This window comes from Phaethon lepturus, unplaced genomic scaffold (assembly GCF_000687285.1).
Source record: "Phaethon lepturus isolate BGI_N335 unplaced genomic scaffold, ASM68728v1 scaffold26899, whole genome shotgun sequence".
NCBI classification, from domain to species: Eukaryota; Metazoa; Chordata; class Aves; order Phaethontiformes; family Phaethontidae; genus Phaethon; species Phaethon lepturus.
In genome coordinates, this window is record NW_010564560.1 from 16269 (window position 1) to 28995 (window position 12727).

The 12727-nt window shown below is 37.5% G+C and overlaps 1 protein-coding gene across 1 annotated transcript in view; it reads left to right on the plus strand.

Annotated features, from left to right (window-relative positions):
- PMS1 (PMS1 postmeiotic segregation increased 1 (S. cerevisiae)) overlaps positions 1-12727 on the plus strand; it is a 27536-nt gene that overhangs the window by 9748 nt on the left and 5061 nt on the right. The window contains exons 5-7 of the mRNA XM_010294910.1: positions 1-37; positions 5192-5647; positions 6175-6308. The exon at positions 1-37 is cut by the window's left edge and continues 874 nt beyond it. Coding sequence (XP_010293212.1) covers positions 1-37; positions 5192-5647; positions 6175-6308 — 627 coding nt within the window. The remainder of the gene's footprint in view (positions 38-5191; positions 5648-6174; positions 6309-12727) is intronic.

Sequence of the window (12727 nt, forward strand, 5' to 3'; positions counted from 1 at the left end):
AGCAGTGGAAGAATTTGAATGAAGAGGAGAAAAAGAAGTAAGTTTTCAGGCCGTCTTGCTTCTAAATCTGGTAGTAACCAATGAGTCACCTGTAGTGAATTAAAAAAATTGTACCTTCCCAATTATTTATAAAAAAATAGAATAGAAAATGAGTTTTGGCTTTTCAGGATCAGCATCGATATTGTGACTTGTCATCTTTTGCTGTGTGCATAGATGCACTGCTGATTTGAGTTTCTCATTTTGCCACTGTGCCATGCAACACAGGGACAGTTTTACTGAATTGTTAAAGATAACAGGCAATGAAATGTACTGTTTGAATCCTACAAACTTTTTTTTTTCCTAAGGGCTGCCTGTATATGGTTACTCCCAATGCACTGAAAACCAGCGTGGTGAAGGACAAGGCACCATATAGTTCCTCCAGAGCTTTTTCCAACCAGCAGTTCTTTTTTATTGTTACAAAGTGAGAATTCTTTTTCAGGATCTTTAGTACTCAAACATTTGGTAAACTCCTTTCGTCTAAATTTAGTATGTATCCCAACCCAGGCTACCTCAGAATTGTATTTATAAACCCCAATCAAATGACACTAGGAAATTTTTTTTTCCCCATAAACAGCTATTCTAGTGCTGGTTCAGAAAGTATAGTACAGTTTGAATTTTAATCTGTTTCAGTCAAAACCAGATCTCTCTTTAGATTACAATCTGAATAGCTAAATTCCATATTTTTGCACAATGAATTGTCACTGCGTTTTTGAAATGCATCTGCAAGCAAGGGAAATATTTTAGCCTAATTTGGGGTAGGGGTTGTATTAGTTAAAATATTATGTATATGTTGTTTTTATTTGGAACTTATATTACAGTAAAAGATTACTTAGAATAACAGATTTTGAGACTTGCTAAGACAGTTTAAAAAAAAAACAAAAAACAACAAAACAAAGAAACACCAAACCTTCCACATTTTGTTTGTAATTTATAAAATGTAAAGTACCATAGGGCATCACACAAACGAGGAAAATAGAAGTAGCTCTTCAATAGTTTTACTTGTAATGATTTGAATGCGTATTGTGATTCATAGCAGAAAGTTTGGGAAATGCAATTTTGGTTCTGAAGAACAAACTCATTGGAAGTGTGTGAAAATGTGTTTTCTTCATGTTACGGAAGCAAGGAGAAGAAGTTAAGAAAGACTTAAATTGAAATTATACTAGCCAAAACAGTGTAATTTTAACACTTATGAGAGATTCGATTAGGAGAATGGAAAGAAAAGAGAAGCTATACGTATTGAGTTACTGTTAATATATCTGTTTTTTCCTTGACTTCATGACTTTTTGAATACATCTGCATTGTTCTGAATACCAGCTCCATCAGAGTTAAGTAAAACCTTTGTGTCTAACTTCTGATTTACCTAATTTAAAGTTCTCTAAGCAAGCAACATGCTATGATCACAAAACCATACATGTGAGAAAGTGATTTCTCCATCTCTGCATTCACAGAAATATTAATGTAATAGTAGAAATCTACTCCAATTATATTCATGCTTTTAATGAAATGAAACAAAAGGTTCTGCCAGCTGTTTCAGAAAATTTTAATTTGCTCTGCTTTAGCTTTTGAGATTTCACGGTTGCTTTCCTGGTACAACTGTTATGTTTAAGAGTGTGCCTACAGATTAGCTTTGTATTAGTTCAGGAAGGAGACCTCTCTGGTAATTAACTTTTTCTTATACGTAGGAATGAATGCAGTATGGTCCAGTGGATGTTGAAGTGAACGGAAAATTTACCACTAGTTGTATCCATACATTTCAGCTTTGGTGTATCTCTTTTCCACTTCTAATCTTTTAAAATTGTCTCAGAAAACAACAAATAGGAAGAGATGTGCAGTCATCTTTTCCTCCAAGGCAACAATCCAGAACTGTTGTATGTCTGGCAGAGAACGTAAGTCTTGCCTACCAGATACTCTGGATAAATTGGGCCACCTAGAGGTAACAACAAATGTATATACAACAGGGCAGCCAAAGTGCCTCAGTTCTACTGAGCACACTATACCTGCAACTTCATGCAGTCTTGCTGGCAAGGCACCTCTTCTCCTGGGCTCTCGTCCTCCATCCTTCTATGATAAAGTCATGCGTTTATGTTACAATGGGTGTGCTTGGCTTCAGCATCTCTGTTTCCCTCTGTGGCTTCTCCAGCAGGTCTTAAATGAGTTTAAATCACTACTGGGAGCAGTACAACCAACAGATGTCTCATAGTGACATAGGATAGCCTTTTCAAAACAAGACAGCATTTATTACTCAACCGGAATGTAAAATGTTATGGTCTTTAGGTTATAATAGAAGAGGAAAGCTTCCATGCATGTCCATGTTGGCAGCATCATATATCCCCCTGTTTTGCAAAGCCAGGATTTAATTTCTTGCACTCACTCTGCTCTTAGTTAATACAGCTTGCGTGTGTTTCTGGCCTTAATATTTCTCGTACATTAGGCTTGGGTAGGAGCGGGAGAAATCCCTCCGAGTGCCATGACAGTGTCAGCAGAAGTTATCCTGAAGGTGGAGGAAAGGTTTATCCTTTCCACATGCACATTATCGTGCAGCTAACAAATTACCTTGTCAGTGCTCTACAGTACTCCTTCATGAATATATTTGTACCTTGGGAGAAACATCATTTCAGGTAACGTGGCCTTTGCTGTCTGTTGACAGGTAAGAGTGTGCACACAGACAATCATCAGTGGCTGGTAGTAACTAACACATTTGCGGTAGCTTTTTATTGCCTGATAAACTTTCCATGTATCTCATGTCTTGTTTGCGTGTTTATGCATTATTTGCAACTCTTTTACATTGGGGAAAATATGCTTGCTTAGCAATTCTGTAAAAATTCTTTTTTACTGTATTTTAACTTTTTAGTTAACATGTTCTCTTTCCTTTGGATCGGGGTAACATGGTGGTACCATCTGGTCATTGCCCATCCATTGTATCTCTGTCCAGCTCCATTCATCTACTGCCAGATACTAATCATGAATAATGATATTAATAATTGGTATCCGTTGCTTGTCCCCAGCATCTGTTTAGTCATAACAGTAGGTCCATATTCTCCACTCCTAGGAAACAGTACCTGAAACCTATGCATTTCAGAAGACAATTGTGAAAAGCTGATGTGGGCAACTAAAACCTTTTTTTATTTTCCTCTTCACAAAGGAAGGAAGGAAACATAGAAGTAGAATGTAATACTTACTCATGATGATAGTTTGAGTTGATTGGGTTTCATCATGTGAAGAGGCTGATGCTGAGAGGCATTACATTCAGAATGGGATGCCTCTCTATTCTGAACATGTATGAATTTACACAAGCGGGCATCACCAGTCAGAGTTGACTCCAAATAGTCAAATTCAGGTAGTCTTATTTGTCTTATAAGATCTGAGAGACCTTATATTAAAAGGGGTTTTGTTATATGCTAAATATTTCATTTGGGTTTAAGAAGCAAGGGGAAAGTGGTAAGTTTTTCTAGTTAAACCAAAGCTGCCTTTGAAATCAGACTTCATTCTAGTCTTCCTCTTTGCTCCTTACATCCAGTTTTGCACATTTCCTTGGCTTTAGGTTTTGTAGCTTGAGGAAAGGATCCTGAATTCACAAAGCAGAGATCTTGTAGCGCTTGTTTATTATACTTGCCTCTGGAAGGATTTTTGGAAAGGCAAAGGTGATACCTCGTAGTTTGTAAACCTGCTGTTTTCTTCAATTCTGAACAAATCATTGATAGTGATGTATATGAATTTGCAAAACCCTCACAATCAAAGCTTGTAAGGCTGGAATTTTTCTGGTAGCCTATAGTGACAGACAAGTTGGACTTTCTTTGGAAGTGCTTTTGTTTTGGATTATCAGTGTATCACTGAAAGCTCAGTTCTCTTATAGGTAAATATTCTGCATTACAATTGGTATTTATTGATCTGGTCAAAGCTATAGATGTATTTGGGATAAGAAAATTTCTGTTCAAGTGATTTTATCCATTCATTTTTAAAAGGAGCAGATGTTTTTTATCTTAACGTTTACTCCATATTTTCTAGGACATGATTTATTGCAAGAAACTACTTAAGCTGACTTTTTTAGTTAACTAAATATTGGTACCATATGTGAATGCTAGCACATCATAATTAATTGCAAATGGTGACCCTTTTGTTGACCTTAATTTTCCAGCATGCGTACACGTAATTGAATCAAACTGTTCCAGCAAGTAGCAATAAATAAATATGACCAGCTAAAATACTTGTTTCCACTACTTACATATGATCGTACTACTTTTTCTCTTGAAGATTGGACTGCTTTGAATTACCTGCTAGAATTCAGATTATCAAATAAGGGCAAAAAAGAAGGAATTTAGCAAATCACTCCTTTGGCCTTCAAAAAAGTAAGATTCGTATGTAGTAGGCAACTATAAACCTGGCATCTATAAAAGTTTAGCTGTCTTCCTGACATTTGCAAACTCATTAAGAATCCATTCAGGTTGTAGAGCTTTAGTATGTAGTAATGTTTTAACCACTTAGCGTGTAGGAGTAGCTTATTATTGAGTACTTCTTGAAAAATCTGTAAGTTTATTAGTTAACAGAATTCTGTGATCATCGTATCTATGCTGTTTTCTCATGCTTTTTATTTGCGGTTAATTTTAGGCCATTTGAAGCCAAATGTACTTCTTCATAAGCCTCAGGCTTTATTTAATATAAAGTCATTTAGGCTCCAAGCTCTTACCTAAGTGCATGGACTCCCCTTGAATTCTGTAGAGCTCTAGAAGCTTAAATGACTTTGTGAGTTGGGCTGGATGTGCCTGGGACAAAACTCCTTCCAAAACTCTGTATCTGATTGTGAATTAGGGTTAAACATAGTCTTTGGGACTAAGGTCAAAAACAACTTGTTGTAGCTCTTTGAATGATGCAGTCTACTCCTCCCCCTTCACTAGTTAAGGTTTTGCTGTCTGTCATGATGAAGGAAAATGTCCAACTTACCATCTTCACAGGGTAATGTAATAGGGGCACAGTCCCTGATCACCTTCCGCCTCCGTGAAGGTGGAAGGCATATTGACGTGGCTATTTGAATGAACCACAGGAGTCGTTCTTGTCTGTTGGAATGGTTACCTTGCCTTTTGTTTTAGTATGTTAGAAGTTGAGGTTTGGGGTGTTTTTTATCTGATTATACTACTGGTTTGTTTTCCCTTTTAAGTTATGAAATAAAAGCTGCTAAAGACCTGGAACGGTACAACAGAGAGGCCAAGAAAGCTATGGGACAGGCAGCACACCGACCAACAAAGGAGGGAGAAAAACAGAAATCCAAGCTGAAGACTTCCCCATCCGACCAGCAGAAGCTTGACAAGATATTTCGTGCTCAAATTGAAAAGAAGTGGAAACCTGAACAACCTACGAAAATTGTGACAGTGCCTTTTTCTCTGAGTTCCTTTAGACGTCAGCTTCAGAGACAAAAGAAAAATGATTCCGATGAACACGAACTGTTCCTTATCCGTCGTCAGAGTTTTTCTGATGTATGGATATTTGCTACTGAAAAAAAGCTAATGTTGCTGAATCCATATAGATTGGAAGAAGCCCTGCTACATAAAAGATTACTGATGAATCATAAGCTTCCAGTAGAGAAACTGGACAAGCCAATTGTGTTAACAGACAGGTATAGTACAACTAAGCAAAAATTTTTACATTATTTCAAGTATCATTTGATACTTATTTACAGTAAACTCTGGGGAGGCCCTGTTTGCTAATTCTGTGATTATTTGTACATTTGTTTATCTGTAAGAACAGATTTTTGTTCTGTGTACTTTGACCTTAAACTAATGAGCAGGCCTGGTTATACTCCAGTTGAAATAAGTATGAATTTTGACCAGTTTCATTGGTAATGCAGCAAAGATAAATTGCTTCCCCCAGAGGAAAATTAAATGCTCTACATTTTCACGACTTCGCTCTAGCTAACTTCCCCCAGGATGTAATTATTGCTATATGCCTAAACTTGGTCACTCTTTTAAGATGTGTGAATAGTTGTGATTTTGTTTCTTTAAACAAATTGCTTTTTCAGAATACTTTTAAAACTTGATCATTCCTCATCACTTACTACTTTTTTTTCTGTGTTTTTCTCCCAGCTTTAATTCTCACATTAAGGATTTTGGGTTTTAACACTTTGGGGATTTTTTTTTTTTCCAGTCTTATTGGTGGATCTCAGTATATGGCTGCTCTGTATAAAATGCAGAAGGATTCAAATCAGAGTTTCAATGGATCAGGTTATTTGTCAGATCCAAGGCTTGTAGCAAACGGATTCCAGATAAAAGTAATAGAAGGTATGATGGTTTTAAAATCTTTTAGTTGTATTTGGGCTTGCTTCTTCTGATTTAACAATTTAAATTATTGTTAATGTAGATCATGTTATTCTACATCACCTTATCATTTAAAGCACTACAATCCTGCTTTCCTTAACATTGAGACTTTATTACTTGGCAAAGAATGTAATCTACATAGAACATTGAGTAATGGAAACTGATAACTGAAGAGACAACTTTAATAGTATTTCGAAGAATGCTCTGAAATCCACATTTTTCTGACTTTTATTTTTTCTTCTTTTCTCAAAAGCCATTCTGATGGAATTTATATTAAACTGATAAGACTTCCTTAGTCCTGGCAGCCTCTTCCAAGCCAATACTTACTTGCAGAAGCTTCTGCGAGTATGTGCTTTAGCTGACTTACTCCTCTGCTGTTGACCAGTTGAGGAGGTCCAGTAAGGAGCTGGATCTGGTTACTGAGTTACTTTGATATCAGAGTTGTAACGCAGAGCCCAAAGGGACCAGTAAAGAGAGGGTGACAGGATCACCATCACACCTTTTGGTAGAGTTTGATTTGAATTTTTTTTTGCGACAGCCTACTTTTCAATGCCTCTACACAGATCACAGAATAAATCTGTTTCATATAAGATCTTCATGTAGGATCTTTTTATCTTAGCAAGAGAGATCAAGTGTTTATACATTCTGCTGAAGAACAATTTATAGGGATGCTCTTGGAAACCCAGAGGCAACCCACCCAGAGTCAATTCTGCAGACCAGACTTTCTCTAGCAGAATTCCAAGAAATGCAAACATCTTTGGGGGTAGTACCTAGCTGACAGCTCAGAGAAAAGATTCGCTATAAGAGCTGTTAGAAATGCTATAGCTTCATGTGTTACAGATCCCCACATATGTACAGTGATGACAGATCTGCTGTAACATATGGGATCTTTTAAGGGTAGGTACAAAAAAGGGATGTGGAGCAGCTCCTTTACTCAGAGGCTGGCTCTTGGGAAGAACAGACCCTAAGCAGTTTTCTTTACTGAATCATGCAAAGCAAAATCATGGAAACATCTTTCTGACGGGCTAGATCCCTAGATAAAGAGCAAAAACTTTGTAGAAGAGGTGTTCAGTCTTAGATTGAATGATGATGGGAGTAAAGTCCATATTGTAAGAGGCAGCTCTTAAAAGGTTTATTCAGTCTAGCAAATCAAAAGCTGAGGAGGTCTATGATAAGTCTCTAGACAAATATGGGAGAAAGGGATTGTGGGTTGGCCTTTTTGCTCACGTTGCTGTTGTTTTTTTTATGTCCTGGTATTGTAATCTTGCTCAAAATCTAATAAATGTAAACTGGATGTGAATCAATTGAATGTGAAAATTTGAAGGCAGTTTCTAGGGAACAACAGAGGAGAGCTGTTGACTGGTCTTGTGGTACTGGAGTTGGGAAACTAGTTTTAAGATAGCTCGACTGGTTTAAGAGCAGAATTGTGCAATATAACAGCAAGGGACTCAACAGAGTAACTGGGAAGTAGTAACCATCCTCCAACCCTGTGTTCCTAAGAGTGTAAAATTAAGGAAATGAAATCTTGTGAGGAAACTGTTCTGATTTGGTTTACAGTTAGTGAAAGTAAAAGTGCTTTATTCGCACTATACAGGTCAATGAACCATGGTCGTGGACTTGATCAGTACCATACGGCTGGCCCGTGTGAAGAATGGGAATCTAATTCAGTTCTTTGTCCCAGTCTTATATTTTAACTACTTGAATGAAACGTTAATAACATCTGAGTCTTGTCAGTCATGTTTATAAGCTTCTGCTGATGACATTATAGCAGTTACAGCCTCTGTTATTAAAATAGCATACCATTGCAGATGAAGGTAGAAATACCAGCAAACAAATGGAATTTCTCCCAGCCTTTTTTCCAACTGACCCAAGGATTTTTACTTAATACTTCCTCAGTCCCTCCTTTTTTTTTTTTCTTAAACTCATCCCTGAAATATGCTATCTTCTGCAAATATGCTGCTATCTTCTACAACTACTTATTAAAGCTGTTTTTCAGAAACAGAGGTATTAACACTCCTTACATGTCCTTCTTTGGAAATTTTACTATGGAGTTTGAGGTTCTTTAAATTAGAGATTCTTGTTGTATAATCTTTACAGAAAGTGACCTGCAGACCAGGAGTGATTTGTTCAGCTTACACCTGAGTATTCTATAAGATTTCTGAACTTTGAGAGAACAAGCAGTCTCATAAAACATTCTTCACTATCCTCATAGAAGCATTTTTTTGTTTGCTGTCTGAATTCAGTGTCTATTTTTGTGGTTTTTTGAAACGCAGAGACAGCCTGAAAGGGGGGCATTCAGATGTTGTTGAACTAGAAGTTGCCTCAGAAAAGTTTTGTTTCTTCAGGGTGTATTGTTAATTGTTTGGGACAGGGGTTGCCACTTTGCGTGATGGATGATAAAATCACAGCTTGCTGTGGAGAGGTGTCCAGGATGCAAATGTGCCCTTAATCCACGGTAGCTGGAGAGTTTCACCTTAGCAGCATCCATAGGAGCACACCTGAACCCCATTCTCTGTGCATATACCTTTATAACTAATTTTTTCCCAGCTTTTTGAGTGAATTGGATCAGTCCTAGTATTTGCTGTTTCTCAACTGAACTATCATCTCTTTCATGCTATCAAGGTCCACTGTAGTATATTTGAAGGGCTATAGTTTCCTTTGGGACTTCAACCCTGACATGGTCAGACTAGATGTCCTTTTCTGACTGCTGGTTGATTTCTTATTAATAGCCGCTAGTGCATGGCTTCCTTTTTCATCCTGGTTAAGAGTTTTATTTTCTGTGGTAGAAAATTTCCTTTTCCTGCCAGAAATACCCTTTTTTATGTCACAAGCAAAGGTTCGTTTTCTTTAGCTTTAAATTCAAATACAAAGTGGTATTTCTAGTTATTTTGTCTTGCAAAATAACAAGCTTTTCTGTTGATCCATATGGATGAGTCTGTGATGCCATCAGTAGTTCTAAGATACCTTCCAAAACAAGAACAAAGGAAACTTAGCTGCTGCAATTCCATGTTTGGCAGTTTTGGCTGCAGAAGAAGAGGCTGTCCTTGACCCATGGTGATCTCTGAAGAGGACTGTCAGTCTAGTAGGTTGCATTGATTATTTATTTAGATCTCTACACATATTCTGCCAATGAGAAGTACCCTGAGTATTGCTGTTTATTATCATATATTAAGTCGACTCGTAATACTCTGATATTAATTTGGAATGCAAGACCTCTTGCTTTGGTATTGAGCACCCCACTAGGACTGTTTCCTAGGTGAGTATAAGGACTTGAATATGGGACCATAGATTCATCCCTTGTTTCCTCTTGGTGTGAGCAGTGTCTGACCGGACTGACTGTCCATTCAGTAACAAGAAAATCTGAATAGCTGTCTTAATTTGGAAGATGACTTTGGTAATTCTGTTTTTGCACTGGGCTTGCATATCAACTGGTCTTTATTAAAGATGCTTCTTCGCAGTTTAAATTCGTACCTTTTGGCAACTTATGGCACTGAGGAAATTTTTATAAAGATTTTGATTCTGATAATTTCTTACCTGAAAAAAAACCCAACACCCAACCACATAGAATTGGTTTTTTCCTTATTTGGATGACTTGTCTGTAAGGGACAACTTCTCTCATAATTAATTTGTCTTGCACTAAGTTTGGAAGGTCTTAGGTTTAATTCTCAGAAATTGAATTTTATTCTCTCTCAGTGCTTGGAATGAATAGAAATACAACTATACTCTTTAATGACCAAGACCTTTTAGTTAGTGGGGTGGTTCTGAACTTCAGTTACTCTAATAACCTACCAGGAGTCTTTCTCAACAAGCATCACACGGACACACACCTCTGAACCTCATGGCACCTCAGATGCACAAGCAGGCAGAAATTCACATGTTTCTGGAAGGCTGGACTGTCTTCCCAGTATTGAGTTGGAAATCATGACATCTGTCCTAAGTCATGTCTTCTGTTCTCTTTGTTTTGGCAGGTGCTAAACAACATCTGTATAGTAATGCCATTTTGTTCCCCTTCTCATCCCCCTCCCTCTTGGGGTCTGCTCACTTAGTTGCGGACACTTCTTTTTCTGACTGAGAAGACCATTCTTCTGATTTTGATGGATATCTGATCCCATGGACAGCAAGACTCATATACCTGATCTCAGCTTGAGCATTGGCAATACTGTTAGTTGATCAGTGGTCAAGGCAGTTTTAATTTCAGAATTTTGTGTCTTCTATTTGAAAACCCCGAACCCTGCCCTTATTACCAGATCATCTGCCACTGCACATGGGCAGCTCCTGCCATCTTAGAGTTGGGATGTCGAACTGCTCTTGGAGTTGGGCTGGGTTTTTTTCAGTCACAAATGGTCTTTTTATCATAAAAGAGAAAGCTATCAACTATTTATTTATTTGATTTATTTGCTTAAATGGTTACATTTTTTCTTATGTCATCGTTATATCTCCAAGATGTTTTTCTTGGACTACTCCTAGCAGGATTTTGAAAGGCATAATTAGGCCTTTTCTTCCTAGCAAGAACTCAGTTCCACGTGGAGTTTCATTCTTGTTCTTTCATTTCAGTAGGAAAACTGACTGAACTCCTAGCCATGTTTTCCTTTTTCACAAATGCAGCCTTTGGATAGTTATTTTTACAAGAGTGCGAGAGTTTCAGGCCTTACTTGGCTATTGTTTCATCTGAGGATAGGTCTGCCCTTTGAATGCTGTCTTGTTGTAAGACAGGCATGTAATTTACCTTTATTCCATATTGTTCAAAGACTCTCTATGACTGCAGCCAAAATTGTTCCAAGTATCCTACACAGTGGATGTGCCCTGTCGTCTTGTTTTGGTAGATTAAGATCTTTTGTAACGTCTCCTTGTTTCTCTTTATATTGATTGCTCAGCAGTCTAAGGAGTTTTCAACTAGATTTTTCTCTGGATGGCTCACAGTGAAAAACATGTTGTGAAATAGCTCAGAAAAAGCTTCTTGCAAGTATGTCAGTTAGGCAAAATCAATGGTTTCTTTGTGGAACGTGCCAGTTGTTGTGATTTGCAAAGCTATGACGCTGAGCTCCAGTCTGTCTTCCACTGCCCTCCCGCCCCCTCATGTTCTGGCCTTACTGAGGCTTCAAGTGATGCTACCTTTGGGAGAGCAGTCTGTTTGCTTTTACTTAAGTCACTATTCTGGGATCTGCCAGGCATTCGTTTGCTGGGTATAGCTTGCAATGACCCCTACATACAGAGAAGCATTTCAAGAAGTAAGATGGATTACTTTCTGTCCAGTTCTTCTTAAAATGTGTTTGTTACATGTACCTTCGCTGAACATCTGTCTATTTACCTTTGTGAAAGTCCTAGAGAAAGATGTGAATGCGTGGCTGGAAAGGAGCTGAGAGCAAGGAACAGTTCTTGCCTGGTTTTGTAACAATGGTGGGCCTTGGGCCATGCTCCAAGTCAGGCTTTTATTTTCTACCAAGTCAGGTAGAATTGTAGAATAGCCTGATAGAATATGTATACCCAACATATACATATGTATCTATATACACACACACGAAGAATGCTTACAAGGCCTTAAAAAAGAGCAGTAACAGGTAAATAACCCATCTTCCTTGGTAATAGAAGCTTCCTTAGCTCTTGTAACAGACCAGTGGAAAATCATGCTGCTACTTATTTTCAGTTTGATTTTGACCGTAGACTGGAAGAAAGGTAGTCTTATAGTGTCACCTAATCTAGGTGGCAGCTGGAAGAGAATAGTTTTTTTCTGGCCATCAAGAAGGAATTATCCAGAAATGATTGTGAGTGCTTTGTTTGGAAAGAGAAAGGGGAAATTTGTAGCAATGAGAAATCCACATTTTTAGTGAATTGAAAGCTAGTTTATTTGTTCACGGAAATATTTTCCTTGGAAGTTGCAAAGCATTTCATAGAAACTACCATGGAAACTGCTTGAAGACTGCTGTTTGAATACTCAAAAATCTTAACATATATTTTGTTAAAAATTTACAAGTACACTGAGGCTCAGACATCTGCTTTTATCATCAGATGTTGCCAATATCAGAATTCCTGCAAAGACTTGCAGATAAATATATGTTAATCAGCATGCAGTGGGCTACTTTTCTGTCTAAAGAACGTTAGCACAAAAGGAAAATGACACACAAACAGAAATACCAAAGACGAAAATTTCTCTTAGCTGGGATTTGTATTATTTGTTCTTATGTTAGACTCTTTAAAGCCCTCTTTGACTTTCAAATTAATGAGCAGTATGGTGAAGTCAAATCTGGCTGTCAAAATTTGCAGACCGGAAAATTGCTGTTGGTAAAACTGAAGGGTATTGAGCGTTAGCAGTCTCATTAGCAGGCATGTACGATTGGTTAACTGGATTTGCTTAAAAAAAAAAAAAAAAAAAAAAAAAAAAAAAA